The 19,218-nt window shown below is 39.5% G+C and overlaps 1 protein-coding gene across 29 annotated transcripts in view; it reads left to right on the forward strand.

The window, feature by feature from the left end:
• The window catches only part of CAMK2D (calcium/calmodulin dependent protein kinase II delta), a 131,651-nt gene that overhangs the window by 89,177 nt on the left and 23,256 nt on the right, over positions 1-19,218 (forward strand). For 12 of the 29 annotated variants that reach the window (XM_086747080.1, XM_086747088.1, XM_086747079.1 and 9 more), the window contains exons 7-13: positions 1,203-1,305; positions 5,939-6,022; positions 7,033-7,127; positions 7,845-7,967; positions 9,011-9,094; positions 9,794-9,836; positions 13,755-13,792. In XM_086747080.1, coding sequence (XP_086603206.1) covers positions 1,203-1,305; positions 5,939-6,022; positions 7,033-7,127; positions 7,845-7,967; positions 9,011-9,094; positions 9,794-9,836; positions 13,755-13,792 — 570 coding nt within the window. Of the gene's footprint in view, positions 1-1,202; positions 1,306-5,938; positions 6,023-7,032; positions 7,128-7,844; positions 7,968-9,010; positions 9,095-9,793; positions 9,837-13,754; positions 13,793-15,305; positions 15,339-19,218 lie in introns of all 29 variants that reach the window. The other 17 variants (XM_086747082.1, XM_086747081.1, XM_086747089.1 and 14 more) reach the window with 3 other exon arrangements.

A 19,218-nucleotide genomic window follows, 5' to 3' on the forward strand; every position in this document is an offset into this window, starting at 1 on the left:
CTTAATTAGGCTCAAGCATATTTTGCTGGATACTTGACAGATGTATTAAAGATAGCCTTTGCTGCAAGAAGCTTACGATCTTAATTGTTTCCGAGCTCGGTGCCTGCTTGGGATTAACTGTAATCACATAAATAGTCCCTTGGAAACCTATATGGTTGCTGCTGGGTTTAAAATAAAATACGCTTTTCAGAGTTTGCAGGATTGGGTCCCCAGTGCCAGGCTGGATATAGTGAGTTCCCTTGTGATAGATCACTCCAAAAACTGAAAGGGTCACAGCAATACCCTTGAAAGTAAGGTTTTGTTACGATGTAAATGTAGAACAAAACCTTTTTTTAAAAATAATGGAGATGGAAAAGAAGGAAATGGCAAGAAAATACTGTCAAGGTCACGGTTCTCTGAAATAATCTGTTGAATTCTACAGAATTTTGTAAGTTATTCTTTTAAAAAACGGGATTCACAGAATAAAGTTACCTGTGGACAATTTGCATTTGATGTGTTTGCTAAATGAAGTTAAAAGGGTTCATTATGAACAGCAGAATGAACACCATTGTTGTGTTCCCGTCCTTTACTTTTAATTGTGCGAGCGTGCTGTAGCATTTGATTTCAGATGTGACCAACATACCCTAAAAAACAACAAAGCAGGAACTTCTGCAAGCACAAGCATGGGCCTACTGGTTTGGCTGAAAGATTTGCAATGTAAATACACCTGCCCTCCAAGAACAAATAGAATATTACGGCTGTTATTGTTAAGCTGCCGTACAAAACATATTTATGTTTGACTTTATAGAGGCCTAATCCTGCAAACAGCGTAGGTTACACTAGTAATCAAAAAATACGTGTCTTTGGGGGCTCTTCTGCTACGTTTTTCTGGTAGCGAGCTCTTAGGAGTCTCTGAATCGTCCTGTCACGCAAACGGGTGTCGCGGTTCTGTGTGACCGTTCTGGCCGACGATCGGCACGCTCTCCTCAGCCTTGCTCTCGTGGCATCACGAAGGCTGCTTACAGGCCTGGTGGTTCTTTCCAAGTAGGAATGGGAAGGGCAATTTTTGCCATTTCATGGAGAAAACGCACGGGTTTTTTCTTCTCTCTTTCACTCCTCTTTGTTCTTTTCCAGACTACCGTAACTAAAAAAAAAAGTGAAAACCTTTATAAAATAAATTTACTTATCTTTTCATCTCAATTTTTTTCTCTCTCTGAATAAAGCCTGAGAACTTACTTTTAGCTAGCAAATCCAAGGGAGCAGCAGTAAAGCTGGCGGACTTTGGATTGGCTATAGAAGTCCAAGGAGAGCAACAGGCTTGGTTTGGTAAGTAATTTTTTTTTTTTCTTCTCACCATTTATTCAGTGTAGCCGTTAAGACTCCCAAACCACCCAATTCTCACCCTGGTGTAAAACATGCAACTGTATGACTATTTGATATGTAACTTTAAGGAGTATTTTGTTCATAGCTCAATCTCTACAGCTGAATATGCTTTAGACCTTTTTCTCCAGGAAGACTGTTACCTGTCATTCTCACCAAATTAAACAGAGCTTGGCAGCAGACCTTACTTCTTTAGAAAAAAAAAAAAAGAAAAAAAAACCACGAAGAAGACACCCACACAAACAAAAATCTCCCAACGCTTCAAAAGTGACCTGTGCCTACATTTCCAAATCTCAGAGCTCACTTAGATAAGAAGTGGCTCTGCCTCGTAGCCTCCTCTTCAGTAGCAAAGGTAAATCACCTTAGCAAATGACATAAAATAAATTGGCAAAAGTCTCTTCTGTCGGCACAACTCTGTTCATACTGGGGATTTTGTCAGCGCAGCCGTACCGGTATGGGGTAGGATGGAGGGAGAGGGTCTGTAAATTCATGCTTCTAGTAAATACCACTTTACAAATGTCCCTTTAGCATGTAGTCTAAGTGCCATTGACTTTTTTTTGACCCTGAAACATAGCTTTCCTGATTCCTGGCTTGTCCTGTCTTTTGTCAGCCTGTAAGTTTGACTTAGGCGTTCCCTTCTCCCTTAGTCTTACAGGAGTAAAACTGTAGGATACTACTTCTAGGTGTAACTGCCCAGTCATCAAAACATTTTGTCTGAACAGTTGTCTGTCAGCTGGAAATACCTGGAAATTTTATTCTCAAGAACTTTGGAATGTAACAGAAAAGAAAAAAAAAAAAAACAAAAACAGGTTTGAGTACCTGAACCTGTAGACCATCAACCACATCCAGGTCTCGCTGTGACAGCACAAGTTATCTGTCCCAGGTCTTTATATTGCTGTCCTAGAGGTGACTGCCCCTTCATACCAGTAAAGTAAAACTTCACAAAACTCTTCTTTGGGCCACTGAGGCCAAAATAAGCTGGCTTACTAAAAATGTACAATTGTTAATATATAAGCAACTCATGTAGTGTATGATGGAAAGCATAAACCCAGGAAGGTAAGAGGTGGTTTAAAGCATCTGGAACCTTGCACAGTAGTCGGGAAAGGGTTGTCTATGCACAGCTCTCAAACATCTTCTGAAGTTGGACTGGAGCCGCTTCAGTGATTTGGAAAACTTTGTCTCCATCTGGAAGGGATCGAGAGTATCCTTGCTTGAGGTTGAAGGTGACAAATGTGTTATGGGAATGTGGAAGCAAACGCCACATGTGCGTGTGGCCACCAGAAGAGAGCATGTTCTGTGCTTCAGACCTGCTCATGACACGCTGGAAAGGGAGGGTGGCTGCCCTCCCAAAGGTGGCAGTTGATGGTGTAAGCCAAATCTCCAGAATCGATACCTGGCAGGTATCTCACCGTCCTGTACGATGCTCTGCTTCCGGTTATGGGAGGAGGATGGGGAGTAGTGAGTTAAGTATTCTGCACTTCTCTCCGGTTTCACTACTTAATTTTGAAAAAAAAAAAGCTAATTGCAGGTTGTTTGTTGCAGTTAACAGATGCCCAAAGGAAAATGGTGAAAAAGATTTAATACTGGTCATTCTAAATAATAGGACATGTACAAACACAATGCATGTATCTTGCCTACCACCCTCCTGGAACAGATGTGAAGCACAGGACAAAACTTATTGTAAATCCCAGGAGGAAAAAGTACAGAACAAAGTATTTATAGCAGCTACCTATTCTCACTTACAGCAGCTGGAAAGTGCCGTTTCAAATTGAACAAAGTGATTGTGAGCTTGCTGTCAAAGCTTAGAATAAAAGCACAAAGGATTTTGTGGAGGCAGAGAGATTTGAGTGTTTGAAATCTAGGATATAACTGCATGTGGATGCACCGTACTGTTGGACATATGTTGGTAGCTTTATAAGCTAGCCTGTTGTTTTAAATCCCAGCCTTTGTATAAATGGATTTCAATAATCCACAAAAGAGAGAGAGGAGATTGCTCTTGCACATTAACAAACAGACCAGTACAAAAGGAGCAGAACAGAAATAACACAAAACACAAGTGGTGTGCTCTAATGCCAAAAACATCAGGTAAACAGGGAGTTGAAGAAAAAAAATCAGATATTTTCTCTAGATAATGCATCTGTGTGGATGCAGGTGATGCCCAGGAGGTTGCAATTCCCTGTAAAATCTTGCACGTTGTTTTTTGGTCGTTTGGTTCTTGTTAAGTGCTTGGTTTGGACTCATAGCATCACCAGGAGCGCCGTGCTGAGCTTGGTATAGAGGAGGTTGAGCACAATGTCTTCAAAATAGATGTGTAAGGAAGAGGTAAGCTGGCAGCAAGGTAATAGAAAGTAGTTTAATGTGGCTCTTTTTTGAAATTTGTGGTATTTGAAAAGGCTGGTGGGTGCTGGACCTGTTCTGGAACTTCCTCTGCAGAACGTTTCCACAGTGGTCTGAGTGCCTTCCTTCATCTTCACTACTGCTTTAACGAGGCAAAACACAAACTCCGAGTTGCTCGACATTTTGAACTTTTTCTTTCTTTCTTCCTTCCAGAAGACTTTTCTGCTTTCCACTGGATTCTGCAGCGCTTAGTGACTCATGGTGTCTGCTGATTCTAATTATAGCTCTGCATCACTATGTTTTTCAGGGTTTTTTCGTCTTCTTAAATTTTTTTTTTTCTTTTTTTTTGGGGGGGGGGGGTTAGTCCTCTGGTGTGATGCTCGCTTTTCTGCTTAAACCATGGCTATGCCTCCAGCAGGAAACTGGCTAGCGCTCTGTTTGGATACAACAAAATACTTTCCTGGTTTGCGTTGTTTGTAAAACAAACCTGTTCCTTTCTCTGTTTGTTGAAAGTGTTAGGGGATTTAGCTGAAACACCCAACCCTGCGTGCAGGTGTTTAATGTGCTGGGCAAGCGTTGGGCAGGCTCTGCTGACTCACCCAGGCAGGGGACTCATTGCCCATCGGTGAAGTCAGCGGAAGGACTGCAGTTAACTCACTGGTAGCTAGATTTAGTCCTGGTTGGATCTCAAATTAAGTCCAGCCCTGCAACTAGGACTAAAATACCACTTAAGCCATTTGAGTAGCTCCACGGGGTGCGTTAAATTTAGGTTGTCTGCAGTTGGTGTTTTGGATCCTTGCTGCCACCATTTCTGTTCTTCTCACCAAAATGCATTTGAGTTGCAGAGCACGCCGTTTGGCTCGGGCCTCTGGATATTTATTTAAATCATACGATGGTAGGGGTACAAGCTGATGCAGTCTTCTCTAGACACTGTACAGCCACAAGCACTTTCCAGCTCTGTGAGTTGTTTTAGCTCAAGTAATGACTACAGTTTTCTGAGAAGTTCACGCTCGTATTGGGATCCCTCTGACCGGTTATAGAATTACCTGATAAATAACTGTGACCAATTTTGGTATGTTTTCTTCACTGAAATTCAGAACGTGTACAAACACCGTGCCAATTATTCCTGTTTAGATCCATTCTGGATCTTCATCAAGAGATAAAGGTAGCTAAGTATTACATTTATTTTTTTGCTTTCAAGTTTATTTTCAAATGATGCATAGTGATGTTTATGGAGCTGTGGTAAGTTTCAATGTTGAGACAACTTTACTTCTCCTTTAAAATGAGTAAAAATACTAATGTAGAGCGCTACAGCCAAGAAGAGATACGGAACATCAGTGTATTTAAAGCTTCTTAGAACATATATTTTTCAGCTTCTCAAAGGAGCTTAAGATGTGTTTCCTGTATGATAGTACTCTAACAATTCATAGCGCTCATATCAGGAGACCGCAAAAACCAAGCTTGTTTTTTTTTTTGTGAAAATATTTTAGCTATGTTCTCAGAATATACAGAATATGTTCCTTCATTTCCTCCTCCCACTCCAAAATGATTGCCAGCTGCAGGGCACAGGCCTCTTTTTTCTGTATCTGTGCACTTTATAGGTTATCACCATCTTTCAGAAGTTTTGTGGAATCCTGTGTGGTATTTCAGAAATGACATCTGCTCGTCACTAAATTCTCACCTTTCCAGAATTCCCAAGCATTTATTTTAGGCAAAGATGCTTGAAAGAACAGATGTCCTAAGTGAAATGGTACAGAATGTTATTGGTCATTAAGTTTTTATCATCTACAGCATCCTAAAAAAAAGTCTGCTTTTATACCTACGTTCTGCGTTTCTCCTAAGAGAACTCAGCACTGCTGGTAATGAATAAAGAATGAAGAACATACAAATTTAAAGGCTAGATAACTTCAGAGATGCTTTTTGTGAAGTGTTATGAGGAGATTTCCAGATGTGGAATGACTTGACGGAAATGAGGTTTGCCGTGGAAAGATGGTATTAGAAGTAGCTGTGCGAAATACGATGAGCAAAGCCTGTAAGAAGGCTGAGCCCGATGTTGGTGGTCTTCATACCCATTATTGTCATTTCTAGGTGATTCGCCATAACAAGAAAAATTCAAAATGAAACTGTCAGCAGTCGATGGCTTGGGAAATTATGTCCTGTGTCTTTTGGGCTGAGGTGGGGATCACTTGATTTTTGCGGAGCACGTACAGCTTTTGAGAATAGTCGCCTTGCCTTTTGACAGGCTTTGCTGGGACTCCAGGATACCTTTCTCCAGAGGTGTTACGAAAAGATCCCTATGGAAAACCTGTGGATATGTGGGCCTGTGGTAAGAAAATATCCTGAAAGACGATGTTCAGTCCACTGTAAAGTATTTTGTGGGAGAGAGATGATGTCCAGAACACATTGTATTCTACATCTGACAATATGTATTTAGTAAAATTCAATATTAATTTTTAGAAGAGGTCATGAGATTTTTTGTTATTCTAACAGCTTCTTTTTTTTTTTTCATTATTTGTGAAGGTATGGCTTTCTTGGCCGTGTCTACACAATGCACTTTCACAAAGTATTAAAAAAATAGCTGCAGGGGCACGGTGCATAACTACTTGGAGAAGATAACAATTCATGCTGTGAGCTGGGCGTTTTGGTTCACAAGCAGCCCAAAATATGATCTGACGAATAGACTAAAACTGCAGTTTTAAACTGTAGAAGTAAATGTTTTGTGAACTGGAGTACAGAGCAATGACTTTATCATCCGGTTCTTGAAACTGTGTGGTTTAAGGTGCTGGCAAATGGCAGCTACCTAGCTGAGAACAATTGGTGGTTTCCTTATTTGACTTGTACCCGTGCCTTTTGGTTGTATTTGTGGAAGCACTTTTCTTTAATCATAGTGAATCATCTCTGAAAGACTGACAGGCACCACTATTCACCACTATATATATATATATATATATATATATAGTTGCCCAAACTTTGCATGAGATGAGTTAAAACACAACCTTACAGAAACCGGTACAAGCCATGATAAAAGCAGAGGTGAAAAAAAATGTATTTTCCTGGAACATCCGTGATCACTGAAAATTATTTCTGCAGCTAGCTAGACATTTTTGGTGTTCCTGATCCGATGCTGTGTCAGGTACCGATTATTGCCCAGACTCTGTATAGGAGGTTATCTGATGAGCCCTGCATTTACTGTTTTCTCCAGTGTGAATAGGCAGTGTTTTCCAGTAACTAGGATAATACTATTGAGTGATTTGTTTTACATGGTTGTCAGGTGCAAAATGAATTTCTGGAGTTCATTTCTTGAAATCGCTTAATATTACTGTGAATTTTCTGCAGGTGTCATTCTGTACATCCTGCTGGTGGGATACCCTCCTTTCTGGGATGAAGACCAGCACAGGCTTTACCAGCAGATAAAGGCCGGTGCTTATGACGTATGTACCATCCTTTGTCTATTTAATTATTTATAGTTGTACCTCTAAGTAGGAGTTTTCTAGAGTGAAAAGTGAAATAAGAATTATTTCCTAATTTTTTTTTTTAATTGGTTATCTTTATGAGCCACTCAGTAAATGTCACTTTAGTAACATGAACCTTATTGGGATGGGAACATCCTATGCTATTTTAAGTTTAATTTCCCTAAGCCTTCATTATCTGGTCCTTGTATAAATCATGCAAGCTTATGTTATCCTGACAAGTTTATTTTAGTGAAAATAAACTTACGGTCTGTCAAGCCTTCTTCCTAGTGAACACTATGTAATCATACAGTACCAAACAAGGTGACAGTGGGGAATGATTATTTCAGCCAAGAGGGCAAGAAATTAAGTGCAAAGACTGAACTGTGCATCTGCATTGTGCATACATAGTAATACTGGTGACGTAGATAATCTCAAATTCCTGTTGTCGAAAGCTAAATATTTTTAGTGGAGGCAAATACAAAGTCCTCAAAGTTAAGGTCTGTTCACAAAAGCAGTTTTAAGACATTTATAAAACCTGGCTAATTCCAGCTTTTCTAATTGTGTGCATTTTTCCCCTTAAAACTGGTGAGTTGTGCTAGCAATTAATATTACAGAAATAGTATCGATAAAAACCCTTAGGTAAAATTGTGTAAAGGTTGTACAAGATAATATAGAAATACGTATTTTTTTCTTAAGTTTCCCTCACCAGAATGGGATACGGTGACTCCCGAAGCAAAAGACCTTATCAATAAAATGCTTACTATCAACCCGGCAAAACGTATCACAGCATCGGAAGCGCTGAAGCATCCCTGGATCTGTGTAAGTAATTGCCACCGATTTAACAGGATAATTTGACAGACAAATCAGCTTATGGATTACTTCAGCATATAGAGAAGGTGTTTAGAGGGTAATTTTTGTCCTTACTCGTGCAGCTGTGGAACTAGGGGAGTGTGGAGTGGTAATTATACAGGTACAGTCAGTAGTGTCCTGCACTGAGGTCTCAGCCTGGGGTAAGATTTTTGCAGAAATTAACTCCTTTGCCTTGACTTTGCCATGCAGGAGTTCGTTGCCAAAATTAGAGCATTATTTTATATTCTCAGAGAAATTAAATGCACAAGAAAGTAACTTGAAGTTAGCTAATGCTTTATGTCTTCATTTCCCTATAACCATTACGATAAGCATGAAATGTAAAGGCAGGAAGTGGAGGGACTCTTAAAAAGTCCTTCTGCAGGTACCAGAGGCTGACTGGCTGTTACTGGATCCAGGACTACTTTCCAATTCTCAATATATTCTACGCTGACTTTGTAGGTACTCTAGGCTGATAGTTTGAAAGTCACAGTGAAAAGTATATCTTGTTCCCAACTCTCTATTCGTTCCCGTAGGCTGAGTTATCTTGCCTTTGAAATTGTGAAGCAAATAAATTTGAGTTATAGGGAAAATGCAGGTACTGCTGAATTTTCTCTGAAATATTTCCTGCAGCTGTATTTCGCCTAAGATCACTTAATGCTAAAGAAAACTTTCTTGGTTTAAAACATATTTTCCAAAACCATAATACAGTATATTGCTTCGATTATGCTTATACTACGTAACCCGAGATCTAAGATTTCATGTTTTTCTTAGTCCCTGTTTCTTTCAAGAGGACTTAACTCTCAAGAGGAAAAGGCTGAGTAAACTGAGATCTTGGTTTTGTTGATTTGGAAATTCCCCCAAAGTGTAGAAACCTGCCCCAAGGGGTAGTCAGACAGGGTGCAAGTGAAAGGCTTAAGTTTTGGACCACGCGGGTTGTAATACCTGTGTTGTAGCATAAATGAGATGCTAGATGTCTGGCTGGGTACGTCAAAATGATTCTTTTCTTCTCTTAGCAACGTTCTACTGTTGCCTCTATGATGCACAGACAAGAGACTGTAGATTGCTTGAAGAAATTCAACGCAAGAAGAAAACTAAAGGTAAGAATGAAAACTTCTAGGATGAGTAGCTGATTTTAGAAAGATAAAGGAATGTTGGCTTGTGTTCCATGGGTAAAACAAATGGTCCCTAAGCTTTTTTTTTTTCTTGAATATTATGCTGAAATTAACTCTTTAATAGATCGTCAGCTTTTGACCTTAGCATCTTAAACTTTTAATGAAGTGAGTAGAACATAGCATAATTTTGTTGAATTCAAAATAATCGCGATCATCTTCCTTTATAGACATTGAAAGTATTTCGTTGAAGGAAAATCCTTAAGATTATTCTTTTAGATTATCCTTTGTTTTCTCCTGACCAGACAGGATAACTTTGCAGATGTGAACTTTTCTAAATAGCAGATTACAATTAAACTGAAAAACAGTCTATGCACATTAGTAAAGTTTATTTCATACTCAGCTATGTATTTTCCTGATAAAAACTGTGTCTGTGAGTACTCATGGTTTGTGCATTAATATTTGAGTTTCTCAAGATTGCCAAGAGGTGTGTAATTAAGATTAAATTACAATTTATGCACTCACGGCATCGCGTATGATAGGTAATGCACAGACAATCCATCCTTCCAGGGTTAATTTAGTAATTGATGTAATTTACGCCTGTGCTTTCCTTTTTGTTGTGTTGTGTTCACATTCAGAATTTGACACAAGTGTGATGCTAATTTGAGAAAATGTCTATGTACACAGGGGGCCATTTTGACAACGATGCTGGCTACCAGAAATTTCTCAGGTATGTTCATTGAGCTCCAGATTAATATGCTTTTTATGTTTTAATGTCGGTGATGACTAAGATCTGATTAGGATTCATTAGTAGAGAAAGAAGTTCGTTATTCAGCATCTAAATACGATACATCTTGTTTCCTCTGTGGAAGCAAATGAGAATTTAAACTGTTTGGGCCAAATAGAGTCTCTTCTAGATGACAGTTAGTGTAATTTTTCAGTGGAATGTCAGTTCATTCTCTTTACTTTTTTAGTTTTATCTGTCAGAAGACAGACAGTGTTTTCCGGTCTGTTTTGGTGGAGGAAAATAGAAAATAATGCCTATAGCTCCACATGCATAAGTATCCCCAAACAGCATTTAAAAACTTACATATTCTTATGTACTGAAATGTCATTCCAGGGTTCTGTTGCATCCTGCGTTAAAAAAAAAATCAAAACCACGACATTCATTCTTCATTGCTTTGCTAAGGAGTAAGAAATGTAGTAAAATGAGTCCTTTTCCTTCTCCTGTGTCCTCTTTAGGAAATAATTTTGTAGTGATATTCCTGGAGATTTAGAGCTTTATTCTAGACAAATGTTAATAGTAAAAGCTAAAATAAATTTGGTGTTAGTAGAATTAGAATTGTCCTCAATAGTAATATTGCCAAAATGTTGATGCTGTGCTGAATTTTTCATTTTGCCATTTGAGATTTCAAGTGAAAAGCGAAAAAGAACGCCAAATTCAAAAATCAGCAATCTTCCCTATCCTCCTCCTCTGTGATGCAACTGTTGGAGCGTAACATGAATTAATTTACAGACAAAACCATTGCTAGTGCTTTGGGTGTGTTTTGAATAATAATGATAATAAGCATTGAGTCATCCAAAATAAATTGCATAATCCAGAATGCAAGAACCACTTGTTCAGTTGAAGAGTACTTGAAATACAATTTCTTTCTTAGTTAAGTTCCTATGTTTGATACACATCTATAACACAGAAGACTACGCTTAGGTAAATTACATTTTGTTAATTCTTAATGAATTGCCAGTATCTGCCAATTTTAAAGGTGAGAGTGCTGTGGGCTCCATTTCCTGTAGAAATAAATTGTTATTAAATATCAAACAAATATATAATTTCTCATCGCTTGTCATAACTGTTGCTGTCTGCATATGTAAGGGTCAGTTCCAACTTTCATGAACCAAAAAAAAAGCTGAAATAATCTTAAAATAGTATTTCAACATGAAAAGCAAACAGGGTTTTTGGCTTTGTTTTGGGTTGTTTTTTTTAACCTCTCATCCCTGTTTTACACCATAGTAACCCATATTTTATTTTTTCAAGTTGTTCATTCATTGTATTTCATTGCAAAGCATGCTTTTGATGGTCATTTGTCCATAACGATGTGGTTATAAAAGTGTTTTATTTTCCTTTTTCTTTCTTCCTTTTATGTGGAATATATATTTCTTGGGAGGTAAGACCCTCAGCACGTGAAAGGAACATCTTTTTTTTCTCTCCTAAATCAAAACCGCTGTTTGCCCAAAATCACTTCATTTTCTACATGTTGTCACACCACCGTTTCCTTTCAGTCTGCTTTCTGGCCTCGTAGCGCTGCCGTAGGTTTTATTTAGAGCTGTTGCTTGTAGTTGCAAGAAACCTTTCGTTGTGGGCTTGATTTAGAGTACGCTAATTGCTTTGCCACTGCAAAATCTTGAAATATCTGACCTGTATGCAGTATCTGTGCTTAAAGAAAGATGCGTCACAATATTATTAAAAATACATTCCAAGCCAACACCAACCAAGGCAGTTGAGTATGGAAGATGCCCTAGAACATAAAGTACTGCGTAATAATCCATACTAGGCACGTTTTGAAGGACACGCCGGCAGTGCCATCAACACAACATTTGTAGTCCTTGCTTCTGGTACCCTCATTTTCCTGGCTTCCCTTTAATTGTTTACGTGTGATATTTGTTAAACAGGAAAAAAACTCAGAATTTTTAAGCACAAATTTAGCAGTAGGACCTAGTTTGTTATGAACGGCAGGCTTTAAGAATTAATATATGTTTCCCCATATTTCTGTAAGGGCTAAAAGTATAAAACAGGCTTCAAAAGCAGTGAACCTTTGGGTTTTTTAGCCTTAGGTTTTAGAATTTCTGGAGTTAATGGAGTGCCCACAGTATTTGACATAGTGTAAAATCGAAGGCCGTGTTGCGTCAGGTCTCGCCAGCACACGTTGCAACAGGATGTGTCCTATCTGAAAAATAGATGTAAACCGGTATTTTTCATATTTATTTACCCGTTTCTGTAAATAAAAACATACAGTAGGCCTGTTGCGTAATACAGGCAAATGTATTTTTGTTTGTTTTAGTTGTAAATCATGGGCCTTGTGGGAGTTTTAATGGCAGTGCTGGTTGATGTCCATGATTAATAAACTGCATTTGGAGGGCTGATACATTAATGAAGTTATAAACTTATAACCTGGCCTCGCTCTCCAGTCTTTTTAATGTAATCAAGACAATATAATGGACGTTAGTTATTTTTTTACGGTTTCTGAGGTGATATTACGTTTTCTGTACTCTGAACCAAAGCTCAGTGAGCACTTAGTGCAGATGTAGCCGGAGAGTAAGCCACAAATACAAAAATTAAGTTAAATTTAAACCACATACTCAATAACTCCAATATCCTCAGCCAGTTTGAGCAACCTTGGGCTTGCAAGGTCCAGTTGGGGGATTTTTTTGTTTGTCTTAATGAGAAGGATGCCGGTAATGATTGGAGCTCCATGTCAGGACTGTCTCCCTTTGATTAGACCAGATTCTTGGCTGCAGAATTTCCCTTCCTAAAAAAAAAAAAAGCCTTCCTACTTCTAAGCCAAGCAGCATATATAGAACAGCTCTTCCTTACAGCCTAGGCCGTGATACCTTTTCTGGTAGGAAAATTGGGTCGTAAACAGCAATAAAACCAAAAAACGCCAGGCTTGTTTTGTAAGTTATTATTATTCCAGTCTTTGGCAGTGAGTCCTGAAGCATTTACGTTTTACTGAATAGTCTATTTGAATTTGGTAGGTCACCCAGCATGTATTTAGTAATTTGGAATGGTCTGGGCCCGTTCTTCGCGCCAGTGTTAAGTGGTGGAATTTAAAGCCTAACACATGGATAGCGTGATGGCAAGGGAAATTTGGCCAACAGTCCCCACCGCTTTGAGGAAATTTGATCAGTGTGCAACATGATTTGGAAAATAACAGGTTTTCTTCAGGAGAAGGTGAAACAAAACCTACAGTTTGTTGTTATTAACTCCTAGGAAGCACTCCTCCAAAACAACACTTGGCTAGCAAATTGTTCTTTCTTATTTGCACCTTTCCTGACCTTTCACGCGAGCTGGCTGATGCTCTCATGGTGGGAAATTCCCAAAGAACCATTGCTCAGAGGTGTCTTTTTAAAACCCAGTTTACTTTTCGTTGGGTGGAACGGATACTATTGTCCCTCCCTGTGCTCTTTAGGTACCTTATTGATCTGATACTGGTTAGTTTTCTGTCATCGGTGACATCTTTAAGATACCAGTGGGCTCTACCAACGCCTGGTCAAAGTCCCTGCCATTGAAACTTTTTTGTAGTCATATCAAGCTATCCCCGAAAATATTGCCGTTGGAAAAAAAATGAACATATCCAAAGCTGCTGCTTCCACGCTCGCCCCGCTTCCGTTTCCTCTGTGCCACCCAAGGAGCTCTCTCCTTGTATACAGTTAACCTGCAGCTTTAATCAGTGGAAAAATGAGATGTATGATAATCCCAAGTATTTATACTTTCTTAAAATATTTTGTTTCCTATCCTCGGAGCAACAAAAGGAGGGAATAAAAGCTGAAAACCTATCTGCAGCTGGGAGGCAGTGGGGGGCTTTGCTGCGCCGCTGGTTGACCTCGGTGGTGACCGCCTGGCACTGAAATTCTTTGTCTCGTTTTACAGCAGCCAAGAGTTTACTGAAAAAGCCGGACGGAGTTAAGGTAGGTGAAACACGTGCTTTAAAATATATTTTAGTAGTCACCACCTATCCGTAACTTCTGCCAGTTTTTAGAATTGATTATTGTTATTTCTTTCCTTATTAGAATTTGCTAATAAGTGCTTCTTGCCGTATATTTGAAGTGATTAAAGTTAATAGCTGAAGCTTAAAAAATGAAATTAAAGAAATATTTTAAAAATTAGGATTATAATAAGTGGAAGATAGAAAACTACTGGAGCAAATAGTTTTCTTGCTGTTTTAATGAAGGATGACTGTGTAATTAATGACTCCATGATATTAATTAGCTTATAAATATAAATAATGGTTTGGTGGTGGGCACGTTAGCTTTTTAAGTATCAGTGTTTGTCTGCAGCTCTATTCCCCCTTGACTTCTCATTAGATTTCATGGAAGACCAAAAGTTTTACTGGCAGGCTTGGCTCCACATGAGGTGTGTTCTGCCAGATGTACTCGCTATATTTGGCAGAACTTGAGGGGTTTACTATCTCAGCAAATCAGCTCGTCCTGATTAATCGACCTTGCTAAGAAGGGAACATTTTGGCAGCTTTCATACATGATTTAGAGCTCCTATTCACATTTCACCAGATCCTGGAGGAGGAGAGATGCTTCACAAATAAACGTTCCGGATAAATATTTTGAAAAACAGCCAGAAAAAAAAAAAAATTATATATATATATATATATAATTCAGCAATGAAAAATATTTTATTTCTTTTCTCGAAGGATTCCTGAAGACTTAAATGCCTCAAGCTTTCATTATGAGATTCAAAAGATATTCTTCTGTGCTCTGTGTGTTTACTCAGAAGTGTGTCTTTGACCTGAAACTAATTTTCTATTTAATCTTAACTTTTTACTTTAACAAAAAGTTTTATACTTAAATGTTCCTGTTCTCCCACATGTGCGCACTTTTTCCTGTCAAAAAAAATCATGAGACTGACTTAAAATGAAGTGAGTACACGATGATTTCGATGCTTCTCGCTGCTGAGTAGTAGATACCCCAGTTACGTGGAGAAGCACACATTCAATAATATTCTGTCGTTCCTGTGGAAAACCCTTAACATGTTTCATTGTGGAATATATAAATTTTCTGTACTCTATCTGACCAGCTTTTCTTTTTAAAATATCATTCCTCCTACAGGTCTACGATGGTATTTGTGATATCTCAATTGTTGCCAAAATTTTGCCTAAATTAGACTTGTTGGGATTTGATACTTAGGTTTTCAGCACTTTTTACGTGCCTGCTGTTTGTCTGCATGGTCATGTGGAGCAAAGGGAGGAAATTGACATCTGGGGAAGCCTATTTTTGTCAGTTCTGTGATTGAGATACTATATACTCCATAGCATTTTCCACCCCTTTCTACAGCTTAAGCTGTCTTTTTCTTATTAAAAAAAAAAAAAAAAAAGCCGAAACAGAAATATACTGTACTCCGTGCATTGATGCTTCAAATCCAACCAGTCACATTTTCTTCTTTTCCTTTCTCTCTGACTGGTCAATTCAGAAAAGGAAGTCCAGTTCGAGTGTTCAGATGATGGTGAGGATCTTTATTGACAGATTTTTTTATTTTTTCCTCCTGCGAAACGTTCACACTTAGAAATCCAAGAGTTGCGTTTAGTTTTGTTAACGTACTGTGAGAAGCTGCAAGACTTTGAAGTACAACCTTGTGAATTTTAAGCCTGCAGTTGCTGTATGCCATCCACAGTGAATTGTTCTGCAGTTCTTTCAAGCAAGTTTTTTCTTTATTTTTTTTAGCCTGGGGACGTACGAAAACAAAAAAGTAGATGTAACATTGGCCTGTGCAGCTGTCCTTAGTAAATAGAAATAGTAACAAAATAGTGATGTTATAACAGCCTTCTATTAATTTTTAAAACCTCCTTATTTTAAAAGCTAATAATGTCATGAAATTTAACACAAACCACATTGCACAGTGAAATAGTATCGCTTTAATTGAGCCACTGTAGACCAAGATGCCATGCTAAACACTCAGGAGTTAAAAAAAAAAAAAAAAAAAAATTTCACAGCCTTTCCGTACCGCAGTTTCCCAGCTAACTTCCTTCAAAGCTTTGTCACAAGATGTCCCAATTAACGGTCAGTCTCGATCACTTTTCTTCCTCCTCAACCCGCTGTACGGTCGTGCATTCATTTGGCCTCTGCGATCCCACACGACTACCTACTCTGTTCCTGTTTGTTACGGGTTTGGAGCTGACTTCTGGGATGTGGATGTGGTGGGTTGGCCCTGGCTGGACACTGGGTGCCCACCGAAGCCACTCCGTCACTGCCTCTCCTCAGCTGGGCAGGGGAGAGGTAATTTAACGAAGGGCTGGCGGGTTGGGATAAGGGCAGGGAGAGATGGCTCGCCAGTTGGTCACAGGCAAAACAGACTCAACTTGGGGAAAATTAGTTTATTACTGATCAGAGCAGGATAATGAAGCATAAAACCAAATCTTAAAACACCTTCCCCCACTCCTCCCTTCTTTCCAGGCTCAGTTTTACTCCCGGTTTTCCCAACCTCCTGCCCACAAGCGGCGCAGGGGGACAGGGAATGGGGTTTGTGGTCAGTCCAGTGTGGGGCCCTTCCTACGGGAGACGGTCCTCCGTGAACTTCTCCAACGTGGGTCCTTCCCATGGGCTGCAGATCTTCACGAACTGCCCCAGCGTGGGTCCCTTCCGTGGGGAGCAGTCACTCAGGACCAGGCTGCTCCAGCCGGCATCGCATGGAGTCACAGGCCCTGCCAGCAAACCTGCTCCAGTGTGGGCTTTCCCCAGGGCCACGGCCTCCTTCAGGCATCCACCTGCCCCAGCTTGGGGTCCTCCATGGGCTGCAGGTGGATCTCCGCTCCTCCATGGGCCGCACCACGGGCCGCAGGGGAATCTCCGCTCCGGCACCTGGAGCACCTCCTCCCCGCCTTCTCCACTGCCCTCGGTGTCTGCAGGGATGTTCCTCTCACATCTTCTCCCTCCTCTCTCCGGCTGCAGTTGCGCAGGTTTTTTTTCCCCACGCAAACCCAGTCCGCAACGATCAGCTGTGCTGCTGCTGGTAGAGAGAAGGCAAATATCCCTCATCCACACCTTCCACTGCAAGTACAACTCTCCTTGAAAAGCCCAAATTGCAGGTCAGATCTGAGCAGACAGGTAGTTACACAGGTAATTAATCTGTTCTTTGAGCGAACGTGGAATTTCGGTGGCAGGGTCAGTGGTGGCAGTGTCCGAGTCAGTCACCGGAAAGGTACGGCAGGGCTATTTCTGGTATCCCAAATGTGAAGTGTGCTTAACTTTTTGTGACAGTACTGTCATCTGAAAGACTAAGTCCCGAGATATATTTTTATAATATACTGAAAAAAAGACCAGTGATGATGGCACAGTCGTGCCCAGCTGTTTGGAGCCTTTGTGTGTGTCCTGCACTATTGTCAGACCTGACAAGCGATGGCTTTAGTAGAAAATTTTTCTTTCTTCGCAACAAATAGCAGGTCACCACTTAAGCACAACGTCAGAATAACTGTTTCATGTGAAAATATTTTACTTTTTATGGAATCGTCTCCCCTTGCTGTTAAAAATGGATGGAAAATACACCATGTGTGTTCCTGCATTAATAAAAGCACGTGTGTGTGTTCTGTTTACACAGAAGAAATAAGAACTTTGAATCCCATTATCTCTCTGCTTTTCCTAAGGAATGCTATATCCTCGGTATCTTACTAGGAAGTTTTGAATGTATTTCCTGCAGTTTTCAGCAGTAGCTGTAATGGATATTGTTTATTTTTGTAGGGCTTTCACCAAGGGAGTATGGACCCAAGCCTGCTCTCCTTACTCAGGCAAAATTGCAGTTGCAATTTGATTTAACCTGCTTTCATTATGTATTCAGCAACAAGCACTTGTTTGGCATTCCACTTTATTTTTCGTATTCCGCTACTGCTGAACAGGACTGTATGAAATCTGGTGAAATCTCCATTTCTTTCCCCATGGTTTTGCTTTCTGTCTATCTTAGGGCCTTTTTCTTTCTAGTCCCTTGAAGACTACACTGTCCTAAAAATGTGAATTTGTAGTTACCCAACTTGATACCTGATTTTTCTCTTATTTGGGAAGATTTAATACGCCATCAAGCAGCGTTGTATGTGTTCTCACTATTCCACAGTTCTCCTGTAGAACTTTCATTTACTGAAGTTGTTGGTTGGTTTTTTTAAAAAAAGTTTTTTCCAGAGGAAGGAGTTCAGGTTTTAGACGCCTCGCAGTCCCGTAAACACCAAAGCAAGTTAGTTGATGTATAAAATACTTGCTAATACTTACATCTCCCCATGAATGACTTCATGCACCAAGGCGTTCATTCTGTCCCTGTCTTGTTCAGACACCCCTGCAACTTAGGACTGTAAGTGCAAATAGATAAATTAAATTTATTTGACAATAACTAGGGCAAGTTGGGGCATAAACTTAAACACTTGGAACTCAGTAATGACTTGTATTTTCTCGTAATGACAATTTCTGTAGAAAGACCGTTGCTGAAGAAATAACTTTCTCATCCTCCTGCTGTAAAGCACTGTGAACTTTGCCTTTAAATGAAAGAAAATTATTTTTATTTTGTATGGGAGAATGGTTTCTATCACAGATATCAGTGAATAACATTTAGTGTCGAAATAATGTTCCCTGACATTAACTAATGAGACTGCTGTATGTTACTCCAAGCCAGTCAAGTGCTGGTTAAGATAAGGAAATTTGCAGTCTGTAATTAATTAATGCAAATCCTGGTGATATTTCCATAATCTGGATATAATTCTAAATAAGATTCCTGCAGTCAACAAGTCAGCTGCCACACGTGTGCCAAAGTAAAATAATCATCGCAAGCTGCTCAGGACGTGGAGTTCCGTGAGTTTCCCCAGTGGCGCTGACTTCTGAAGGCTTGGTTTTAGCAAAGCCTTGGCACAGACAAGACTTAAACGTTAGCCCGCGTGCTGAGAAGCCAAGTACTTCACCGGAGACTACGGAGTCATCGGGAAGTGTAAATCAGAAGTCTGGTGTTTTATGCACAGCTCAGTTTAGTCCTCTCTTCTAGGATTTCCTCTTTTTGTTTCCTTAAATGAAGACGTTAATTACATTTTTACAAAAACCTATTAACAAAACAGTTTTGGACTTGTTTTCCTTTGTGTTGCACATTTATTATGAAGTGCTGTGACTAGGAGATTCAGTAGAACTAGAACTAGTTTTACTAGACTTTAATCTTGCTTCCTAGTGCATGTCAAAAGTGGCTCGGTACGTTATTTTGAGCATTTGTTTTCTTTTCATACCATGGTATTTACGAAAGCTGAATCTTCAAAATGGATTTAAAGAATCAGATACCTTTAAACTTATTGCTGAACGGTTTAAGTTGAATTACTTTTTTGCGTAAGTAAAAGCCAAAATTCTTGTAAGGGCTTAAGAATTAACGT

Source organism: Chlamydotis macqueenii, chromosome 4 (genome assembly GCF_036417535.1).
Source record: "Chlamydotis macqueenii isolate bChlMac1 chromosome 4, bChlMac1.mat, whole genome shotgun sequence".
Classification (NCBI taxonomy): Eukaryota; Metazoa; Chordata; class Aves; order Otidiformes; family Otididae; genus Chlamydotis; species Chlamydotis macqueenii.